The 25,376-nt window shown below is 32.6% G+C and overlaps 1 protein-coding gene across 1 annotated transcript in view; it reads right to left on the bottom strand.

The window, feature by feature from the left end:
• LOC118187972 (uncharacterized) overlaps nt 1-24,943 on the bottom strand; it is a 737,440-nt gene extending 712,497 nt beyond the window's left edge. Inside the window, exon 1 of the mRNA XM_085818560.1 lies at nt 24,832-24,943. Coding sequence (XP_085674686.1) covers nt 24,832-24,928 — 97 coding nt within the window. The 5' untranslated portion in view covers nt 24,929-24,943. The remainder of the gene's footprint in view (nt 1-24,831) is intronic.
• Between the last annotated feature and the right edge of the window lie 433 nt (nt 24,944-25,376).

The following is a 25,376-nucleotide window of genomic DNA, read 5'->3' as shown; positions in this document are numbered from 1 at the left end:
AAGCTTTGAAACCTTTGAAAATACTGAAGCTGTATGAAATACAAATATGAGAGACTGCGACGTTGTTTACTGTTTTAATAACTGGTACAATTCACTTAATGCATTAGTATAACTTAAAATATAAAGAATTTATTTATTATTAATACTTATTTCTATATCTATAGAGAATACATTGTGACGTCACAATTTTAGTCCCACCCATTTATGGACGTCACTTAGCTCCGCATTCGCAACTTTGTTTATGCAACGTATTCTGAGAATTTACCTGCGTTTTTCAAAAAATCGCTACTACTGAAAATCGCCAAGCAGTGGACTAAAGCACATTTTCACCCAAAAATTTCAATTTGTTGCAACATCGGATGTGTCCGAAAATTTAATTAAAACCTTATGGATAGAAAGGGCCGGATTCTATGCGTAATATAATACTTGTTAGTGACGAAGAATTACCCAAGTTGGCGATCAGTGCTGATAAAACTTTTGATATGACGCCTTCTAAAGAGATTTTTGGTGTATCAACAGCTGGTAATTGCTCGAATACAGAACTGTTAATGAAAATTCAATCCCTTGAACAGCGAATTGCCGAAATGACTGTTCATCATATATCGAGACCACGATTTAGAAACAACTCTCTGTCCCGTAGACGATCTCGCAGTACTTCTAGGAAAAGATTTAATCCTAAAGGAAAATATTGTTTTTATCGTTTCCGTTTCGGTAGCAAATGTCATCAGGATAAATGTACTCAGCCGTGCAGTTGGTCATCTGATAGATCATCCAATCAGGGAAACGACAATGCGCAGTAGAAGAGGCGGCAAGTTCTACTGCCGATAATGTTAAAGAATGTCGCCAGTTTCGCCTATTTATCAGAGATAAAAAATCGAAAGTGCATTTCTTAGTGGATAGCGGTTCAGATGTTAGCATTTTACCTGCATCAGCACAAGACAAACACTCCGCGGATTTCAAGTTGTGTGCAGCGAATGGTACCAAAATCGAAACATATGGTATAAAAATGTTAACACTTGATTTAGGACTTAGGCGTGAACTCCATTTATAGTAGCCAAAATTAATAAAGGAATTTTGGGAGCTGATTTCCTTTGCAAATTTAAATAAATAATTTATTTACATGGCAAGAAACTGATTGATGGAGTAACTCAACTAAACGTAACTGGTGAAGTTGCTTCCATCAGTGAAAATAGTGATATCGTTACAGTAACTCATTCAACAAAATTTAATACTCTTCGAAAACAATACCCAGACTTATGCAAACCAAATTTATTCTAATCAGGTTTAAAAACCTAATGTTCAACATCATATCATTACACATGGTCAACCTGTGCATTCGAAAGCAAGACAGTTGGATCCTCCAAAGCTTGCACTAGTTAAGCAAGAGTTCCAATTCATGTTGGACAATAACATAATAAGACCCTCGACTTCTCAATGGGCAAGTCCTCTGCATGTGATGCTAAAACAAGATGGTACTCTTCTATGCCTTCAGAAAGATTTTGTGACGTGTATATTGATCTTATTGGACCCCCTACCACCATCAAATGGGAATATTTACTGAGCACTTGCGCTGAGCGGTACTCTAACTGGATGGAAGTGATTCCACTTAACAACATTTCAGCAGACACAGTTGCTAAAGTTTTTTTTATTCTAATTGGATTTCAAGATTTGGGACGCCATGTCGCCTAGTCACAGATCGTGTACCGCAGTTTAGTTCAGAATTGTTCAACAACCTATCAAAAATATGTGGAATAAAATTGCAACATACAACGGCTTACCACCCCCAAGCAAATGTGAATGTAGAACGCCTCCATAGATCTCTCAAGACCGCACTTATAGCACACAATAGCCTGGCCTGGATTGAAACACTTCCAACTGTTCTTCTTGGCTTATGCATAGCTATGCAGGAAGACTCTGCATATACCATTACTCAAATGGTTTATGGACAAAATATACGATTACCTGGAGAATTTTTCCACGATAGCACAACTCCTACACCACCTGATATTTTTATCAAGCAGCTAAAAGAAACTATGGAAAAAATTGGACCAAGAACAGTATCCGATAAATATGTCCAAAAAATATTCCTCCCTAAAGACTTGAAAACAGCATCACATGTGTTTATTCGCAAAGACAGAGTTAAAAAGCAATTAGAACCCCCTTACGATGTCCTTTTCAAGTGGTTGACAGAAAAGAAAAATATTTTACAGTAAAAATTAATCACAAAGATGTTACAGTGTCTATTGATAGATTAAAGCCTGCATATTCTTGCAAACACCAGACATTACTACGAAGCAACCAACAACGTCAATGAGACAACCTGTCAAACCTCCAATACACTTACATCCTTTAAAACATCCCTGCAAAACAGTCGCGTGTAGGGCGGACAATAAAACCCCTGTGCGATTTCGGGATTAGCATTTATATGTATCAATATTTTTTTTTTTAAAATACTGTGTTTTAAAGGTAATATTATGCTCTCCCGTGACTTAGTTACTGGGAACGGAGTACTGTTGTAGCTTGAACTTATGCAGAAACTTTAAATACTGATTAATATCGTTTTATTTGTTTTTTGTTCTTTTCAGAATGGCAACAAAAAGATTATTCAATTTTTGTTGTTCTTGGAATGGCAAAAAAAAGATTATTACTGATATTATTCTTTACATTTGTTTACATTTGCTAAAAACGAAATAAAGATTATTTTTGATTTAAAACGTGGATTGAGGTTATTTGATGAAACGGGGTTGTAAAAATAAAGATTAATTTGGAGTCAGAGCCAATAGTACCGTTGCTGGGATTTGAACTCCGGCCTTCCGAATGCGCGTCCTGTTACACCGCGAAGCCATGCGAAAAGGAAGTAGAAAATACCTTATTCTCTCCCTATACAAGGTGAGAAAATCTTAGAAATATTCAGTCTCTACGTTTTCAATTGTAGACATCTGGCAACAGAAATTGTGCTTACTGATTTGTAATTTTGTTTTAACATAATATGTTTAGATCACCGTTAGCCATTTTTCGAACTTGCTTTTCTTATATAAAACCTATTTATTAGTAGTAAATAAATGTTTATCATTTAATTTCGTGCGACTCGATGCTTAAGTTTATACTTTGATTAATCTTTGGAAGATCATTTTGTCTAATTTTAACTTCAGTTTTTTGAGAATTAATATACTGGCTTGAAGATTTCGTATGAATCATAAAAAGCATTGACTTCGTTTTTATCCTTTTTTATCATTTAGACGTAACGCCAACCTTGCATAATTCGTATCTGTAGGTAATATCAAGATATTCAAAAGTAAAACTGTCTAGATTCATTTTAGGTATGAAAAAATGGTCTCTGGAAATAATGCTTTCATCATCATTGTAACAGATCATTTGAACCATAACTCTCAGAATATCTTGAAAATTCTGTTTTAAAATTTGTTCTAAATGAGCGTCCTATGAAATAATCTTAATAGATTGTCTACTATAAAGCAAAAATGAGAAATTTTAAAAGAAAAAATAAATAAATAAAAATTTAAAAAAATACAGAGATATGGAGACGCTGCGAAATTATTTTTGAAGCCATGTTTGTACAAAGTGCGATTCGTCGCCAACTTTGGAGGCATTGCTTTGAAAAGCTATGCGATTTCAGAATCTTCTCAACACCAGGTGACACCAGCAAGCACGTGACTCGCGGCTCTGGTCTTGAGAGTGCCTACGTGTTCTATCATCTTCAAGAAGAAAACGAAATGGGAAGATAAAATTACTATTCCTTCTCTACCGATTTCTTGGGGGATCATCTTTGAGTGATTTCGGGAAAATCTTGTATTCTTAGATCTACTACTTACATTTCTTAAGTAATGTTAAATCAAATTCCCAGGATAAAAGGATCTTTTGTTTACTTAACCGCTTATTAGTTTTTAGAATTTATTAATTTATTATTTATTAATTATTTTATTTCGGACCAATGTGAATCTTCTTTAAGAAGAACAAGTATGGTTTGAATGCGGTTTCGATTTTTTGTTTATGTTTTAGAGAAAAATAACTATTATTCAGGGCGATTCCATTAACTGATCTACGAGTTTGTTAAAGAAAACATACCGAAGAAAAAGTACAGTATATCTGTTTGTTAACACCATTATGTCTATAAAATTTAGAATTTAATACAAAAATAATACACATACATGCAATAAGCTATCAATGCCGGAATAAAAGCCACCGATTGCAATGACGTCCAAACGTGCCAGGTTGGGCACGTTCTATTATCGAATACCTACTGGTTTTTACATTGCAAAATATAGTGAACCTTCTCCTGGCTACCACTTCCTAAAGAGATAAATATTTCTCAGAACATATACAAAGATAATGCTATCTGCACCATAACAGCAATATGGAGCTCAGGATCATCATGGAGAAAAACTACTGTTTTTTGAGCAAACTTCATTGCTTCATGCTAATGGTTTTGAAAACTGAGTTGTTAGGTTTATTTTGCAGCAGGGAACAAGAAACCTCAGCAGTCCCCTCACAAGAATTTAAACTTCAGCTAAAAACTAAAAAACTAAATACTGCCAGCCGGGCGTGCTTTCTTTCTACTTACACTGCGAAATCAAGCGGCAAGTCAAGAGAAAAAGGTTTTAATTCGCCCTTCCCACATAAAAAGAGTGCCTGGGGAGGTCGAGCTTTCTAATTACACTACGAAAACACACTCTAAGGAAGAAGAAAATTCCTACATTACCACCCAAGTGTTTAACACATAATTCAATCACATCTATTTCGTATAGTCACAAAGATTCCTTCTACATCCGTCACAAAGAAACGTACTCGGTTCTACGATAAAACGTACTTATTGCTAATAGAATTTAATGCGAATTCCTCAAAAGAAGCATTATTGGGTTTTGTAATGGTCTAGATTGAAAAACACATTGTTTACATCCAAAAATAAGTTCTGCGTTTGAATCTTTTTTTCGGTTCATATCTCTTTATTCTATTATACGCAGCATTATATATTTACCTAGAAAAGCTCTTTAGCATCCATAGACTCTATACCTCATAAAACTATACACTTCTATATTCTGAGAAATGCGTTCCACAGCAGGAAACGTAACATAAATGACAGAAAAATAGAATTTCGATTAGCAAGAAGAAAGCGGAAATTTAGAATCTGCAGAATGTATTGCACGGACTACTTCCTTGGACACGAGAGAACCTTACTAACAGAATAGTTATAAATAAAAGCTTTTACTTGGTTCTTTATCTTCCGAGCCTCAGTCAGAGTAACTGAAAATAGTATATTTTTAATCCTTTGTAGACACATTATAACGAGAGACAATTCACACTTGACAAGACACATCTTACACATCTAGCTACCTTCTAAAAACTAACAAATAAATCAGTTGTGAGTTCAAAGGATCACTACCGCCATTTATCGACTGAGTTCGCAAAATACTCCGAAGCCAACAATTCGTCAGGAGACTCAAATATTCAGTAAGTGTTGATCGAGAGTTCAGGAGGACATAACAGTTGCACAGGTCTCCTATTGAGAATTCCATTCGAAAATTTCGCGGTGCATGCACAGACACGACCATCATGTCCAGAATGTAATTCTGTCACAATACCTATTCGCCATAAATATCTAGGCGCCTTGTCATCTTTTAGCAAAACCACAGTGTTCTCTCGAATTTCTGTGGGCCGGTTTACTGATCGTGATTGGTAAGCTGATCTAAGCTCAAGAAGATATGATGCCTTTAATCTTTTCAAATTTTGATTAAGTAAATCTTCGAAAATAAATTTAAAAAAATCTCTTTTCAAAAGTTCGTATTCGGAGGAAGGAATTTTTTAATTTCTTTAGTCGCTTCAGGAACAGTTAATAATAATCGTCCAATCAACTGAAACAGCAAGGGAAAATGGCTTCTTCACATCGCTTGGATTGGATTGGATTATTCAATTATGGCAAAGCACACGAGGGCTATCTGCCTAAAGGGAGGGATTCCTTCGTGGAGGACTTTCTAAGGGAAACTGGCTCGTGTACACGTTACACATGGGGAAAACCACGAAAACGCCCATGCAGCCAGCCTTTTCGCGGGATTCGAACCTCAGACCGAACTACCTGTGTTCAGCGTCTTTACCGCTCAGCCGCTAGTGGGCTCACATCGTTTGGAACGTACATTTGAGGTTTTGATGTCATTACGATACGCAATATTTTAGTGCGTCTGTACAGATTTCTTTGCATTTACTATTCGTTTCATTTTATTAGTCTCAAAATTAACAGAATTTTTAAAGTTGGATTAGTGCTTAAAATTATTTATAATAAAATCTACGGTGTTATTTATAATTGTTTCTCCGATTTCGTGAGTTTGTATACCTTTTTATCAGAATTTTATACTAAAAGTTGATTTTTCTTAATTATTTTGTGATTTAAAATTTTTTAATTAAAATTTAACAAACAAAAATGCGTCCCTTATAAAAATTTTAAATTTTTAGACGTTATAAAACAAATTTTCACTCTCATTTAGAACTGGAATGATAAAAAATAAGAAACAGATATGCTCTGAAAACTTTTTTAAATTTAGCCACGTTTTTATAAGGATTTTTTGTTTTACTCGTTCATGGTGCTTTTTGCTACGGGCAAAACTTTGCCTGGGCTAAAAATTATGAGACAACGTGATTCGACGCAAAATGCCGTTTCAAAACTAATAGCCCAGAAGAGCTATTAGTCTTGAAACGGCATTTTGCGTCGGATCACTAAAAGCATTGAATCGTTTTTCAGGTTGTTGTCACCAAATATTATCGCCCAGTATTTTAGTAAAAAATTCAATAATGAAGAATCTGCATGAATGCGTGTATGTTACTTACTGTGAGAAAACAAAGGTATGTGAAACACTGTGATAAAACAATGGTATCTAGAGCCATCAAATTCTGAATAACGTAGTCGTCCACTCGAATATTTGTACCTGGAAGCCCGAGTTTTGAATTTCGAATTAGTTTTACTGTATATTTCAAATTCTGTAGAACTTTAACGAATTTTTGATTAAAGAACTCAACGATTTCAAAGCGAGCAGTGGCAACACTGTGCAGAATAAAACATTTTTATCTCGCGAGAGCGCGCGAAACTGTCTACCCGAAATTCTAAAGATATGCTGTTTTTAAATATATTTAACACAAGGCGACGTTAGCCCAAATGCACTGGAAACGTTTATGTATGTGTAAATAAAAAAAAAAAAGGTATAAGTTATCCAGATCAATACTTGTACGCACATCCATTGTAGATGACAATACAGTAAGGTGCACGGGTACTTTTTTCAGTTAATTTATATTTTTTTAAAATTTATTACTGGAAAGATTTTTTGCACGTATATTCGTGTAAGGAACCATCTAAATCTCTCACATTGTAATTTTCTTACCATGGGAAACGAAGGAAAACATGTCATTGAAATGGAGTTTATATGAGATTTCTAAAATAATTCTGGTTTTCGTTGCGAATTTTCGAAAATCGCAATTTTTTTAACCATTTGAAGTGACAGAATTTTTGGAAATAAAAGAGCGATTTTTCAACTAAATAACTTAACTGAGAACGTGTCAGACAAAGATGGAAAAAAAAGGATATTCATCTTTAATTTAAGACTCAAATTATTATTGAACTAAAAGAAGAAAAATAATTTTTTTATAGTTTAATGCGAACAATAGATTAAATAATTCTCTTTACGAAATACATATACTGTTACTAGTAATAAAATCTATGAGCGCCTAAATAATAAAATCGAATTATCAAATTACATTGTCAAAAGTATAAGCCATTATTTTCCCAAATTTTTCGAGGGCGCTTAAATAGGACTTTTAAACGTACTGTTCCATTTAAACCACATGATAAATTATTGTTTCTAAATTTATTTTATTAGTGGTTTTATGAGTTTTAAATTAAAGCTTATTTAAATTTCATTATATATATTTCAATAAAACCTACTAAGAACTCCACCAGGAACTGGCTTTATATCCAATTCCGAATCATGTCGTCCCTGACCGTCAAAATAACTGCCATACATTTTCGTCACAAAACCATTTTGAGCTTTTGCTTTTTCATTTCCAATTTTTCCAATTTTTCTGCAATTGATAACATTTGATTTATCCTTTTTGGATCTCATATCCCTTAAACAACACTGAGAATAACCGCCACTGATCTGTTTGGAAATGCCGGTTCTGTTCATTAACTTCACAATAAAAACAGCAGCACAATTTTTAAAATGTAACGATATAAACAAAGACATTGATATAGCTAGATAATTAATTCACTTAACTTACATCCTATTGGAAGCTTTCAGAACTCTAGAAAATATTAGTTGATTCGGTGAGGGGGGGGGAGAAAAGTAAACTCATAGAATCAATCATTAATAAATGGTATCGTAAAATAGTCATACAAGAGATGCAAAACTATTTAAATACCCCGAAGCATACAAGAAATCATCAAATCAAATATTTGACCCATTAAATATTGAATTAGTAAACATCTATTGCTAATGTATTACTGCAGTTAATCATAAAGTTCTCATGAAAGCAAAATTGTGAAAATGAATTTGGTTAATAAACTTTTGTTTGGTATAAAATACTTCTTCTGGATGTGATTTAGGGGTTGTATTTAATCTAAATAATTATGTAAAGTCTAGAAATTCAACTACCATTACTTACTGTAAATGATAATTAAGATAAATATAATTACTTTAGTTCTGTTGTAATAAAAAAGGAAACCTTGGTATATTCAGTAATATTTTATATCTGGTATCAACGAATGCTGATGACGACAACAATAGTATGAAATGTTTTCATCTCTTTGAATTTTTTTAAATGCTTCCTACGAAGTAGAGAATTATCTTTTTATGCTTAAATTTGAACGTTAAAGAAAAAATAAAAATACTTCGTACTTTTTTATCTCATTCCAGTCCATATAGCATAAAAATTTGTGATGAATTAAAAAATAATGGCAATAAGAAAAATGAAAAAGAATTAAAAGTTTTAATAAACTATTAAAGTTCTTTTTTCCAAAGAAAGGCTTATCTCAGCCAAGATTTCAGAATAACAGTATTTAAGTTGCACTCATCTGTTTATTTTTTCCGAACAAAGATACGATTTGTTAAAAATAAATTCGTCAGAAAAAGATTTTTAGTTATTTCTTCCCACAATTTAAGTAATTAATCTTTTTGTGACACATAATTATCGTCAAAAAGATTTTGTTTATCCCCGCTGAGTAAAAACACAGAAGATGTTAATTGGTTTTACGTCTAGACTGTATAAGAACGTTAATTTTTTGTTAAAGTATTTTAGAAGACACCTTTTTTTAAATATTTTGACTAATACTATTATATTTGCATATAATACAACACTGCATGCTTTACGTATGCATGCTTTACGTAGAGATAATTGTATAATTATAATGATGCTAACAAATTTATGCAAAAGAATGGAAATTTTATTTTAACTATTAATTTATTAAACATGTCCCGTTTTAAAATCGCCTCTGAAATAATAACCGTAGTTAGCATTCAAAATACTAGCAGGCAAATGAAAGTAGGGTATTTTAGAATACACTGCAATCTTATTTTATTAAACGCAAAGGTACCTAAGATGAATTTTTATGGATTTTACTTTAAAATATAGCAGTATATTCCTAGTATTATATAATATACTTGTTTTAGCATTATGTTTCTTTTCTTTTCGCAGGTATAGGGAAATCTTGACTCGAAATTTCGATAAATGGGTAGTTCGGAAAACACAAGATTTCTTAACATCTTGCTTGGTTAAATATGCTAAGAAAAAAAAGCGCTGCTAGCAGACATGACAAAATGGATGCTAGTTTACGTGAACGTAAATTTATTCTTTTTCAACAAAATCTTCTTTATTAATTTAAAAGTCAAGAGCAAATGAATTATTTTTACCTACAAAAATCTTCTTTGTCATTTTTCAAGCGAAGAAAGTAATTGACATTAATTTAAAAAATGAAGATTTAGTACTTGAATTATACTCGGCACTTAATACGACCTAACCTTCTTATTGCAAATGCAATAATTGAAGAACATTAAGCGTTAGACAGCTTCTTCAGCATGCAAATGCTTTTAATGGGGTAAAAAATTTAGAGGAACAATTAAGCGTTCCGACTGTCAAAGAAGCCGTAGATGGGATCCTTAATTTTTGCGTATTCGCAATAAATTGTTCTCTGTTACAAAGTAGTAGGTACTAATATCATTTATTTGTTGGTGACTTTGAGGCAATTCTTAAGTCCTTATGAAAGCTTTAGTCTCTCAAAATGTCCTCCAAAGACATCATCTTCTCAGCCTTCAGATCTGTTATCCGGGTTCTTACTAGCGAAACTCCTAGCGATTCGAAACATATTAAGATCTTGGATAACTTCTGAATTATTTTGTATTATAGTGGGTTCCAGCTCATTGTAGAGTACGGGGAAATGAGAGTTCAGATTTGCTGGCAAAGAAAGAAAAATCTCTCCTCCAGAATCCAGAAATTTAATTATCATTAATTCTGTTAAGAGATTGATAAGCATGGAAATTAGCAATCTTCGTGGTCAAGTTTGCGAATAAAATCTAGGAGAAAGGTTGACAATATCTCCTGGACAACGGATACACTGTCAAATTGCTCCTCTTATTACAGCTGTCACATCGTTCTGGTTTTTAGCTGCATAAGATTGCCTAAATGACAATCTGTTTTGCATTTTACTCAAACCCTTCCCAGGATGTTTTTCTTTTTTTGTGACTTTGGAAATAAATACCCAGACAGAGCTTAAATATGTGCTCTGCACGTAAATGTTTTTAACTATGTTACCCGAAAGTAGTGAAATACAAGAACGCTAATGCCTTAAGTGCCAAAGTCCAAATATTGTTAATTAAAAAAGGGAGTAATAAATTCGTCTGATTTCAAAATTCTCAAAACAACAGAAGCACCATTCAGAGTGCCGCAGTGTACATTTCAAATTGTCTTCAATTCAAAATGAAATATGTATATATTCAAAATAAAATGAGGCTAACAGGGTTGAATATTGAATCAAACAGGAATGTAATATAATAATTTCTGATATACATCATTTCTATGCTATTGCTTTTATAGTTCCCTGAAATGCTAGTTCCGTCCTAACACTATAATTTCTACATAATTTTAATCACATATAATATTTGAATTTTTTATGTTTCAATGCATTTAACTAACACAGTGGAACTTAAAAGAAGTTTCTTACGCGGTTAAATTTGGAATTTTAATTCTGTAGAATGTGAAAACATAATAAAGAAAAAAAAAACACTATTGCATCTGAAAACAGCTTAAATTTTCTTTTTGAACTGGCGTAAATTCAAATTAAATTCATTTGCAGTTCCATTTCATTTAAAAATTCAATTTCGTCACCTGTTAAATTCATAAGGCTGACAATGACGAAAGATTAACTCAGTTTAAAAATCCATTTCGCTGTTAACAGTCGAATGAAGGCTAAAAATACTTACGTGTTTTAAAAAACTAGTAATATACGTTAAGAAATCTAAAAGAACTTCATTTGGACTTTTAAATTTGCTTATTGGTTCAAAGATCGAAATTTTATAATAGCGTATTATTATTTATTAGTTTAATCATTAAGTAAAAATATGTGAAGAACATTCATCACTGCTTAAAAAAACATACATTGCATTTTTAAAACAAGGTCTCCGGAATGTCGCATTGTAATCGCAAATGTATGTGAGCAAAATTCACAATAAATAATAATCATAAATATCATGCATGTGAAGAAAAATTCTCGAAAATCTATTCAGTAGAAAGGACTCAAATATTTATTTTAATATTAAACCCGAACAAGCAAACAAACAAGAATAAATAAAATAATTAATAAAACTTGAAAAAACTATTCAGAAATTTCAAGCATATTTAATAGGTTCAAAAGCATTTATGCGTAGTGGCAAGTATTGATTAACTATGTAATATAACGGAAGGAAAAAACCTATTGAATTATGTGTATTAAAATAAGAAACCTTTAGGAAATTGTACTTTTATTCTTTATAAGACCTTATTTTTTTTTAATATAAAATTTTGAAACAAATTTCTTATTCTCTTGATAACTCGAAATGAAATGCTTGCTCTATGACGCGTCGATGATGATGATTCTCCACACTCAGGACTTGGCGATTGGGTCCACTAAAAAACCGTAGTCGCCCTTTAAAAGAGGAAGTATATAAGGGATTTCTCTTGGCATGCCTTCGTAGTGTGGTGGTCTGCACGTTGGGCGCATTTTCCAAGTCTGCGGTTCGATTCCCGGCGGAGGCGTTGCAAATTTTTCATTTCTCCTGCTTCCAAAAAATATCTAATGTCTCTTCAGCGGCGCCCAAACTAAAAAGAGTGGTGGATGATGATTCTCCCCACCCAGGATTTGGCGATTTGGCTCCTGAAATCCCAGTCGCCCTTTAAAAGAAGGAGTGTATAAGGTGTTTTCTCCCGCCTTCCTAGCATGCCTTCGTGGTGTGGTGGTCTGCACGCTGGGCGCGTGTTCCAGAGGTCTGTGATTCGATTCCTGGCGAAGGCGGTGCACATTTTTCAATCTCTCCTGCTTTCAATCAACTTAATGACTTTACAGTGGCGTCCGAACTAAAAGGTTATTGGATGATGATTCTCTACACCCAGGATTTGGCGACTGGGTCCCCTAAAAAACCCCAGTCGCTTTTTAAAAGGGAGAGTAGTAAGATATTTCTCCCGCCTTCTTGGCATGCCTTCCTGGTGCACGCTGGGCACATATTTCAGAGTTTCGCGGTTCTATTCCCGGCGAAGGCGTTGCTAATTTTTCAAGTCTCCTTCTTCCTAAAAATAAAATAATGTAACTGTACTGACAGCAAGTTTAATCTAACCTAGTCAGTCGATGCATTTTGCAAAAATTTCCTTTTACTTTCATGTATCCATATCCATGGGACTTCTCGCATTATTTGAGGTGTTTTTTTTTTATTTATTTATTTTAATTTCACTAATAACAGAAATTAGATAAATAGTAACCATACCGTGTTTTGTGATTATAAGTTATTTATAATTTAGATCTTCAAAACATGATTCTTTAATTTTGTGTATCTCTAAAATTGTCCATCGCATGAAGCCTTCTTTGCTGAGAACTAAGTCTATTAGACAGGTATTAGTGTATTAGTTTACATTTCTTGTATTTAATGTATAACTTCAAATCAAATTTGCATGCCTATAATTTAAAACCGGAAAATTAATTACTTACAAAAAGATAAACATGTCAAACAACGAATCGAGACAAATGCAAAGAGCTAACCAAAAAAGAAATTTAAACTTTTAAAACGTTCTTTTGGAACTTGCACTTTCAATTATTATATATAAACATAATTGTAATAATTATTTGCTAATAATTGTGTTTTAGCAATTGTTAAATGTTAGTTTAAGTTCTATTCTAGTCTTCTTGACTCATTATGATTTTCGCTTACATGAGAAAATGTATTCTGACTGAAAGGCAAATAACCTAACTTAAAAGTAGAATGTTAATCTTAAATTTGGATTCTGTTGGAATTCATACAGCATTTGCTGTCATTTAGCCTCACTTAGTTTATTGCTGTAATTGCGAAAGAAACACCGAAAGTTATGGTCTGTGCTTGTTAAGTCGTTTAAGAAATTAGCTACCGATAAAAATGACTGAGAGACTAATTTTTATTTATTTCTCCTTCACTTCCTAAAAAATGAAACCTAAAACTCCATCGAAGGAGCAATGATCCAGCTCATATCCGATCTAATTAGCTTGCAAGTCGGAGATTTTGGATACTGTTGTAAATAATCAGGATATTAACACCAAAGTAAGTTACCTACATTTGTAAGTATCTTACGTGAAAATTTCATTTTAATTTAGAATTTCTTTGTATGTTTGATGCCACATGAGGAGAGGTTAATAAAGTTCTGATCTAATTTTTTACACTTGAACTTCGTGTAATGTTAACAGTTAAACTGAATCAGATAACTGTATTTAAGTACGTTCAATGGAATTCCATTTTAAGTGGTAATTTCATTAATGAAAATTGTAAACTCTGAAATGTATCCATTAAATGGCAAATAATTTCTTTAATGAAAGTTATAAGCTCTGACATGTATCTGAAAACCAGCAATTAATGTATCTCCTTTTATCACAGGATTTTCTTCATATCAAAAGACATAACACAAACATATAAATCAAGATAAGCTAGTAATCAGGTTAGCAAATATATATGATAGGCACATTAAGATATATCTATATCTAAAAGATGTACGTTTTAACCAAAATCTTCCTTACAGGAATGAATAATTTTCTTAACTGATAAAAATAACACAAATCTGCGAATAAAAACTTTTAAAAGGATATTAGTGTTTATAACATATCGGACTCTGAATTCAGAAATGGTTCTAAAACATGATGCAACTCTTTCTTTTTAAAACTCACAGTCTAATATTTTTATGTTTGTTTTATGTAGTTATAACGCTCATTTAAAATTAATTAGGAAAACATTTAGATGAAAAAAATGGATATGCAGTCAAACTCCCGATTTACTGGGAACGGATTAACCACATCTTGTCTAAAAGACGAAATAAGTTTCTTTTTAGCGAAATGATAGATATATCAAAAAACAATGGACGTAAAACAATATTGTCTACAAAATTACAAGAAGGGAAAAAATATGTGAATTGATAACAGATGATGTCACAGCTAATGAGGGTTGCTCTTATCCACAGCAGTACCTAATTAAATTGTGCTTAATATGAAATACATAAGCATTATTAAATCATCGATTTAATTTAAACTGGTCAATTCTAAAAATAAATCAAGTGTTCATTGATTGTCGTTGTTAAAAAAAATATTGTTTAATTTTTTTCTTTAATACAGTGGCCTCTAAATTGGGGTAGGCATACTGTAGGGGATATGAAAAATGATATTTGGGAGTATGCCAAAGAAGAAAGCTCACGATCACTTGCGAATGTATGACCAAAATATTATATCATACAAAAAGGTGTTAACCCATTTTTAGAATTTTCATTTTTAGAACGATTTCGTCGCCGTTCATCTAATGCTTAAATTGTAAAGAGAAATTCTTTAAATATTTGATCTGATAGCCTTTTTCCTGCACCATTCTGCTTCGTGTTTTCCATGATAGAAATTCTTTCCGTAAGATTTCCAGGGGTATTGATTTCCATTCCTCTTGCACTTTTTTCCAGAGTGCATCAATCGTTCTACTTAGAAAAACTCTTTTTTTCAAGAGAGCAAAGATACAATAGTACATAGGCGAAACATTAGGGGATTTCGCAGGAATACGTTGAAAATTTATGTACAGTACTTGTATCAGTCTTCATTTTTTTCAAGGTAAGGAGTGGTACTTTGACTAAGTGCACAGAGTACAAATTCTAATTATTTCTTTCTTAGGGATAATCGATTGTATCGAGATCTCTGCTTTAATACCATCTATAATATTTTTTTTTGTTTCATTTTGACTTAACATAATTTCCTTAATGTTATTAAAGAAATAATAAAGAATTAGCTGTTCCATTATTCCTTTTATTATTTAAGCACCAGTCACACCAGAGGATTTTCGGCTTGACCATATTTAAAAGCCCACATGTCACAAAGGCACTATAGTATATAATCTTGCAAATAGCCATGCCTTATCCGAATACGGACCTATGCCAGACGAATTCCCTACCACCATATCAATAAAGCAACTTGAGCTACTTATGCTTCTGGTATTAGGACAGAATCCATCAGGAATGTAACCATCATAAAACATTTCTACATTTTTAATGTTTCACATCTTAGAAGATCCGACTGAATTAGGCTGATATTTTAATAAAAAATATTTGCTAGATAGACAAAAACCACATTGCAGATTTACGCAATTTTCATCTTATATTTATCCTGAAAATTCATTATATTTCAAATTTATGGAATGCAACCGTAAATTTCATAAAAATATGTAAATAAAAATTAAATAGTGTGACATGAAATGAAATATAATGCTTGTTTACATGATTCTAGACATCTCCTAGAAGATTTCCTAAACCCATAACTAAATATAAACTACGGTTTTGATAATATTGATTTTTTTAATACATGCTTATTTAAATTTTCCTTAATCTAAAACTTGGAATTACTCCAGTGATCAAGTAGTTTGTTTCAAAATTCTCCATTCAAATTCAAAAATTAAAAATTGAAGGACACCCTACGCTTATTCATTAAATATGAATTTCTCGCTTTTTCTCATTTTTCTGAATATTCTGGTTGAAGGAGTATAACTACATCGCCAGATTTTCATTAATTGCACTTCAAAGATTTTTGTTTAACAACAGTCGTTTACATGGAATGAATAAAAGAAGATGCAATTTTTAAGAGCGTTTTAAGATTCACGGCGTTTTTCTCCTTAATGCATAAATAAAATGCGATCTAAAGTTAATCTTTTGAATTCTGTCAAAGCGGAAAAATGAGCTTCAAGGTTTTATTTGCCAATATGTTAAAAGTTTGTGTACTTTTCTGCAATACTAATGTTCTTCTGTGGTTGTATATCGCGTAAAATGCAAATAAGCTATAAAAAAGTATTAGATAAATAAAAAAGCGCAGCATTTAAAAATTATTCGTTTTTATGTTCATTGCGTGTTTCAGAAATAAAGATTATTTTTTTTAATATTACATTTGGGAAATCATGCATTTTGTTCTATTTCATAAAGTCCTCCTGCGATGCATTTATTTAAAATTTTCCTCGTAAAATACTTTAGGCATCTAATTAAATATACTTTCGCAATTTTTTTCTGTAATCTGTTCATCTCTTAACAATTCTCCATGTTAGCAATCAACTCCCTTTGCTCAATACAATGGTAACATTAAGCACTGACAAGACAAATTTTCTTTGATATGCTTAAACTCTTACTTTCAACAGAATGCTTGTTTACGAAATAACGGTCATGATGCATTCCTAGAAATCAGATTGCGAAATTATACAACATTAAACAAGACCAGTTTAACACATAAAGGAAAACATAGCCAAGCATTATGACATGTAGAATATTTATATTCTATATATTTTCACACTAAGGGAATTTAATTTAGAATCACCTGCTAAAGAAGTTCTCAGTCTTAACAGAAGCTTTCGAAGCAAAATGTATGCCAGAATGTCATGAAGTGCAATAGCAATCTATGACTAAATTCTAACTTTGTGAAGACCCACTGATTGTTGCTACAAATCCTCCTGACTATGCGTCTAGATCAGGTATATGAATTCATCACTACTAAGAGGGAAAAGGTAGTGTCTTGGGGATCTTACATCTGACATAATGAATTTGCCCAATCTTGATAGACAGATAAAGGTAGAAGTGGGGGATATCAGAATTTCTCTGCTGGTCATAAAGGTACCACCACAAGAATATAACAAGAATAAGGGTAAGGAACCTTTAGCTATATCTCCATGGATGTTTTGCATCTGTCTTAAATCTGTATAACTATTAGTTATGCTGGCTGCCGTATCATTGGGCTCCGGATCAAATAAGGCAAGGATGTTTGTAAATATGTAACGTCTGTGCGGCATTGGTATACTTAAAATAATGGCGAGCCGAATGTCTTTTCGTGTTGTTTGGTAGTAGGAGAAACGGGATGGGAGACTCTCGGATCCACCCTATAGGGTGTTCGGCATTCACATTGACTGAGCTGAACATTTGGTGTGGTGGAACTATATGGAAAACATTTGGTATGCTATTTCAGAAAATGTCCTATTTTGTGTCAAAATACCTATGTTAGAACAATGCTATATAAAAATCTAATATATTTCCTAAGTCGCGCTTTCGAGACATGAAAAACGAAATTTGAATTTTGTCAATCGGCCCAGTAGCACGGGAGATAAAGAACTGTCCCATTTTTTTCTTTTCTGCGCAGTTTACTAAAGATTTCTCGGTGGACATAGGAAAACTATATAAGCCCGGAAAGAGCATCAACTCTCAGTTTTTATTTCAGAGTTAAAATTGCTATATTGAAAGACCTCCGTGCGAGCTTCGCTCTTGAGATGTGCTTTGCATTGGTTGTGTTTAACTTTCATAGTACTTTGAAGTGGTAACTACTGATTGTGCTCAGTCATACTGAGAGGAACTGTGCGAGTATTTTTGGGGAAAATTCCCGAACTGCAAAATGTTTCTGTTCGGAAAATAAGTTTTATCTCGGTTCTGTGTGCATTCAATTCATTACGGATCCATACGACTGTAACACTAGGAAATACACTAAACATTAAAATACTAATGCCCACAAGCAACAAAAGAAAATCCTAAAATGATTATAAAAGATCAAAAAAGTGTTAAACTAGGTGTTTCTAATAACAGCGCCTTGGAAAATAAAAAATAAAAGTTAGTAAATTAATAAATGGAAAAATTTGATAGGGTTAAAGTTCAAATATGTTGAATAATTCATATGAGAAAGTGCTCCATAAACCACTAAATTTTGGGTAATATGTTCTGATAAACCTCTCCAGGATTTGATAAACTATCACAAGTGCTTGTTTGTCGAGTCCGTCGAGGAAACACACTTTTTAACATCGTAAATACCATTGGGCTTGTTTTTCATGATTTTGTATGTTTCGACAAACGTGGGTTTGAGTTTAAGACCAGTTCCATATTGTACAGGCTTGATTGCTGCTACATCATGAAACTGGAACTTAATGGTAGGTTTTACGATTTTCAGCCTGCACTTTCAAACTCTCTTGGTTAGCTTCTATATCTCAACATTTCAGAGCTATGTAATTTTATCATGATTATGAGATTTAATTTAATTTCCAAATAAGAATTCTAATGCAGTTGTATTGATATTCCTTTAATATGTTGAATGTTGACTTGTTTCACTTGTTGAACTTCACCAACATGTGTGTACCATCTTGTCAGATTCTGACACGACAAATGGTGCAGAACAGAAATTATGACAAAATTTAAGCTCTCAATGTGTCCACTTGCACGAGGCAGTCCGGTAGTCATTTGAATATGCTGGATATTGTTGGTTGAACAATAATCTTGAAAATCATTAGAAGTAAATACTGAACCTTCATCTAAAATATGATACTATGGTGATATAACGAAAATATGATAATATACGAGAAGACAAATTTTTGATTTTCCAATTTAGTTATTACTTCGGCGCTATCGATATATTTTATTGAGTAAAACCATATAAACTTTGTGAATAAGTTAATAACAGGAAATACATGCTTATAATTTTTATGAGTACTTGCGAGTGATCCTATATGATCGATGTGATATGTACGAAGTGAAACATTTGTTTGGGTGTAGAATACAGCATACCTTCTTCTTTTCCACAATTACCATTAATTAATAAACCCAATTCGCAATATAGTTATTAATTTTGTCTTTAAGGTTAGTTCAATAAAATTCGTGTTTGATTATTTCTTCAGTTCGTTGTGAAATGTCTACAACGATGTGCGGACTTAAGTATATTCGTTTCCACTGATTTTGGAACAACAAGTAATTCATTACTGTCTAAAAATATATAAAGTATATCAGCTTTAACACAATAATCTCCATAAAGTTTTACCTTTAAGACTTCTTTGATAGTTTGAATGTGATCATCTTGCTCTTGAGCGTTTAGTAATTTCAAAATGAGGCTATCTTGAGCGATGACGAAACAAGGGATCTGCTTAGTGCATCAATATATGTCATTTGTTTTACCGTTCTCTGTTCTATTTCGCAATCCCCATTTTCTAACCTGAAACTTCAGTGTGCTATTCGTGTATTTAAATCTTTCTTGTTCATGGTCATTTTGAAGACATTACAGTCAGTAATAATTTTGAAGTGCTTACCTAAGAGATAAAACTCTAAATTTTTTCAAAGCTTAAAATACAGGTAGTACCTCAAGTTTATAACTGGTAAATTTTTTTGGCATTAGATGGCTTTCTGCTCTTGTTATAAACAGGATGTAGGCAATTATCAGTCACGGATATTTGCATGAGAATACGACCATAAAAATGAATAGTGGCATATAAACGTTGTTTCTTAAAGATTAACATCTTTTTTCTCATTATCACCAAACTGGAAATCATTATCTTTCTCATAAAGATATTAGTTAATGGTTGAGCAAGTGTAAAAATTGCAAAAATAGTCTTGCAAAAAAATTTTGTAAGTCTTTTGTGAAATTAAACCAGCAGCTGATTAAAGAGGGAACAGTTTACCATTTTCGTGACATGAGCAAGAAATTCAATCCTACGACTTACAAATTTAGGTTTCTTAAACTTAATTTCGAGTCTATAATCAGAAAGGTTTAATAACACGGATTTCAAATGCTTAATAACTTCATCTTTAGCGGAAAATATTATACTGTTGCGTGCGTACAGATTCTTAATAGATTGAATGCACACAGGTCCGATGAGAGTTTAATAAAAATTCATTTTATCGAAATAAACACTTCCGGAAAACTAAGTTCCAAAATTTTCCGCAAAAATACTCGTACAGAATTTCACAGTATCTCAGATTTACGCATCAAACTACTAAGAACGATAAACACAAAGCAATGCAAAGCACAACTAAAGAGAAAACTAACTCGGATATCTCAGTTCATGCGGAACTAGCAGCTCGAAACAAAACTAATAAACCAAGAGCAGATGACACTTTGTTGGTTATTCTCGCATGCAGCGGGAGATATGCTACTCCTACTCTTTCCAGATTCCTGAATGAGTCCCCTCAGGGTTCTGGCGCATGCAAAAATCCAAAGATGGAGTTCTCCAAATGTAGTAGACCAGTGAGGCATGAGAGCAGATGCTCTCTCTTAGGCCTTAAATAATTTTCAATCAGTCACCGAGATATTTTTGGTACTTTCTGCTTCCCGAAATTACTAAAAAGGAATACGAGGTGGTATTACGGTTACAGCTAACATAGTGGTCAACTACATTTATTCAATTTCAATACATATTACGGTGACACAGGGATCGGACCAAAATGTCGACACATGGTCGCTAAATATGACGTGGTGATTTTTCGCGATTTCTCGCCAAATTTGGCGACAAAATAATTCGTCATAACCGTTGTCAGCTTGGCGATATCTCACCAAATTACCGAGCTACCCATATACTCAATGTTAAATGGACTTGCCCTGTATTCTTACTTTTTCGGCATAGCTTTTCTCTTTAGCTATTTCGCGTTACATTGCACAGAAAAATCCAAGAATTTCACATACAATTCCACAAAATTTTCCGATCTAAGTACAAAATTCGTAACAGTATCATCTAAATACTAGAATAAAACATGAACTTGCAAGATAAGATCCTTGAAAACTGAAATTACAAATCCTTGGAATACGGAAGATGAGGTCCACAGAGCGAAAAGTACACTTAGAAACTGATATTGTCCATTACATGTAACAAACGATCTGTAATGTCGACACTCACAAGGAAGAAAGCATTTTTAAATCGATGATAGTGAACATACGAGCATCTTATTCTTTATTTAGTAAATTTCTTTTACTGATAAGGGATATCGATCTTAAGTATCTTCTTGTTGCTCTGAGGTAGTCTGAATATACTCTGAGATTACCAACTTTCTTTTTTTGCTACCAGAACTTGACTAGAATATTCGGAAGAGCATAGTTCAATTATGCCGTTGGCTAATCAAGTTTACACTCTGTTTATCTATAATGTCTCTTTCGACAAAAGGTAATCGTCTAGGTCTGCGAAAAATAAATGTTTTATCTTTCATTTGGTTCCGAGAGGTTTGTATTCGGAGACAAGATTTTAATAATTTCAATTTGCTCTTTTGCAGCAGTAGAACCCATTTCAAATTCCAATGTTTGATTGAGGGATATAGTATTGTTAAGAGAAATATTATTATTATTATATATCTTCCGTATCAGTTTGTTTAATAACATGTTTAGATGTACGTGTATTTAATTATGGCAAAGCACACTAGGGCTAACTGCCTAAGCGGAGGGATGCTTTCGTGGAGGACTTTCTAAGGGAAACTGGCTCGTATACACGTTACACATGGGGAAAACCTCGAAATCGCCCCTGCAGCCAGCCCGTTCACGGGATTCGAACCTCGGACCGAACTACCAGTGTTCAGCGACTTTACCTCTCGGCCGCTGGTGGACCGTTTAGAAGTACGGTATCTTCTTTGTTTTATGTGAACTTCATCTTCTTTAAAGATATCCATGCCGCTTGTAGCATTAAATGAAATTATATTACTGTCTATTACATAAATATTATTTGTAAATAATTGAAAAACTACTAAAATGTCACTTGTAATATAATCTATTCGATTAATTTTGTCATTCGTTTAATTTTTGTCAACATATTATAACATACACTTCACTTAAAGAATGATTTTCTGTTTGTAGTTTCACTTCCGATGTCAGTGAGAGCTGTAAGTGATATATCAGTAATTTGAATTACTTTATGGAATTAAGGCATGGCGCACTAAATTTGATTTATGTGAGAGTATTCATTTTTTTTCCAGATGTTGCAGTCGTGTTTTCTTTTCAACATTTTGCATCTGGGTTTTTTTTTAAATACATAAAGGATTTATGAACAAAATTTCCAATAGATAAACATTTGGGTCTGCGATGTTTTTCGGGACAAAATTTACATAAATGACCAGATCCGTTACAGTTATCCCTAAATTATAAATTAAATATCGCTAAATTAGTTAATTTATCCCATTCTACAGTGCAGTATGTGATAGAACGCTTTAAAGAACAAAATCGGATTGAAAACAAGTTAAGAAAAGGTCGACCGAGAAAGTTAACTAAACGTGATGAGAGATTTATTATTAGAAAATTTGTGAAAATCCCACGTTTGAGTGCTGCAAAAGTTTTGCAGAATTTAATGCAAAGTTTGCTACTTCAATTTCACCTGAAACTGTTCGACGTGTTCCCAGAGAAGCTGGATTACATGGGTGTTCTGCCCGTAAAAAGTTTTTTGTTAGTGAGAAAAACAGAACGCTTAGGCTTTCATTCGCAAAATCAATGATAAATACGCCCGAAACGTACTGGAATAATGTCCTATTTACTGGCGAAAGCAAATTTAACATTTTGGGTTCCGATGGTCGAATAACTGTATGGAGAAGGAAAAATGAGGAACTTTCATTCTAAGAACTTAGTTGGAACAGTTAAGCATGGCGGTGGAGGTGTTCTTGTTGGGATGGGGGTACATGGCAGCATCAGGACTAGGTAATTTGGTATTTATTGATGGCATAATGAATCATTCTCTTTATTTAAGTATTTTAAGATACATCCCAAAATAAATTTAAGAAATATCAGCCCAAAATTTGGGTATTGGAAAGAACTTTATTTTTAATCATGATAACGATCCTAAGCATACAGCTCTCATCGTTCGCCTGTGGTGTCTCTATAATTGTCCACATGTTTTGAAAATACCACCTCAGTCGCCAGATTTAAACCCTATAGAACACATTTGGAAAGAACTGGAGGTTAGAGTACGAAAACATGACATCAAATCAAAAGCGAACTCAAAACAGTCATGATGGAAGAATGGATGAGCATTGATACAGAAATTAAAAGAAAAAAAAAAAAAAACTAGTAAAATCTTTATTCCTAGACGTTCAAAAGCTGTTGTGGATGCTAAAGGATATCCAACTAAATATTAATTTAACGAAAAATTAAAATATTTACTAATATGTCAAGACTTTTTTGAAGTATACGAAGGTTTTTGTGAGATAAAATGTTTTTCATTTTTTTATTATTAATTTTTAAAAAATAGCGTTTCGCTATATTTTAAAAATATTTCATCTAATTTTGTTACGAATAGATTATAGATCTTATTATTAAAATGTCATTCAGAAAGTTTACTTTTAATTAATGGATAGAGCCCTATTTCAATGAAACTCAGAAGTGTACGAACACTTTTGGGACCCAGTGTATAATATTTGGATATCTGGTAATGATTTTAATTTATTAAGAAACATTTTCTACTGCGTAAAACTATAAATATTGATTTCCGACATTCAATCTCACATTTTAAAAAAGAAAAAAGACCAGAAACTTTATTTTATATTTGTGCTTCGCACAAAATCTAAAACAGGATTTTCTGGCAATAAAATTAGGACAATGGAAATGAAACGTGGAGCATAGGAATTTGTATCCTCTTGCAGTGAATCTAAATTTTGTATAGCGACATCTAGCTCATCAAATAACATCAAATAACTCAAAGCTGGAAAAGTTGAAGAATTTTTAACAATTTGCAAGTTTAAAATTTTACTCATAAAAGAATCAATGATCTTTACAACGAAAACGATCTTGAAGTAACTTTACACAGTTGCCGTAACTTTTTTTTAGTTAACTGGAAACCAGATATTACATTTAACGCTCTTGCAATCAACCATAGGCAAATGAATGTTTCAATTTTCAAAGGTCAATCATTTCAATCGATAGTCCTTTCAAATGAATTCCAAAATTTTTTCCAATATTTCGAAATTCCTGAATATGGTTTGACTACTTACTTGGGAAGGTTGGAGGATTTAAGCTGTCATTCAAAGTGAAAAATTTTTCAGATGTCGACGAGTCAATAAAATTTTCTTTCAGTGTCAATAAACATTTGTTACTATACCAGATACATTTTTTCTTGGTAATTAGTGCTAGTTTTATTTCCTCCTAGATTAAATTTCCATCGATTAACTTAAACTTTCAATTTGTCATTCTGAAAATTTTAATTTATTCATTTTTTTCAGTTAAAACTTCCCCTAAGATATCACATGTAACATTTTTATCTGCCAATGCAGTAATAGTTTTTTTTCATAATTTCTAATAAGCCATTTTTTATACATTAGAAAATGTTATATTCAGAGTGAAGGTTACAAAAGTAAAATACTGACCTGTAATCCTCTTGAAAACATTGAACTTTGCTAATTCATAATCTTTGATAAAAGGAAAGCTACAGTAAACAAACCGAAACGTTAATGTATAGAGCATGAACTTTATCTTCTGACACCAAACTTTTGTAAAAAAAGTCGCTAAAACCCATCGAGTTGTTACTAAACTACGATTGCGAATAGTCTTTAAACATCATCACACGCCTGTATTCGTCATCGGTGCTATTCGTCTGCGTACTCTTATAGATGGCGCATTATAGCTCGTCATTCAGTTTCAGTTACAGTTGATGGCCGTTTTCCACAAAATTCCTAGAAATGCATGAGCATTTCGAACTGGAGCTCTGTTTCCATTACGTTATCACATTTAAACAACTCAGCCATTTCCATTAGTTTATAGAATAAACGAAGACAAGACGAAAACTATTTTGCGTCATTTCAAAAGCATGCTTCAATTGTTAAAATAAAAATTAATGAATATTTAAGTAAACGATGACAATGATATAAATATTTCGGCTCATATATTTGTGCTTATATGTCGGATTTTAGGT

This window comes from Stegodyphus dumicola, chromosome 6, assembly GCF_044657685.1.
Source record: "Stegodyphus dumicola isolate Sdum_Otavi_A_Nest chromosome 6, ASM4465768v1".
Taxonomy (NCBI): Eukaryota; Metazoa; Arthropoda; class Arachnida; order Araneae; family Eresidae; genus Stegodyphus; species Stegodyphus dumicola.
The sequence above is the reverse complement of the archived record's forward strand: the minus strand, read 5'-3'. Positions and strand labels throughout refer to the sequence as shown.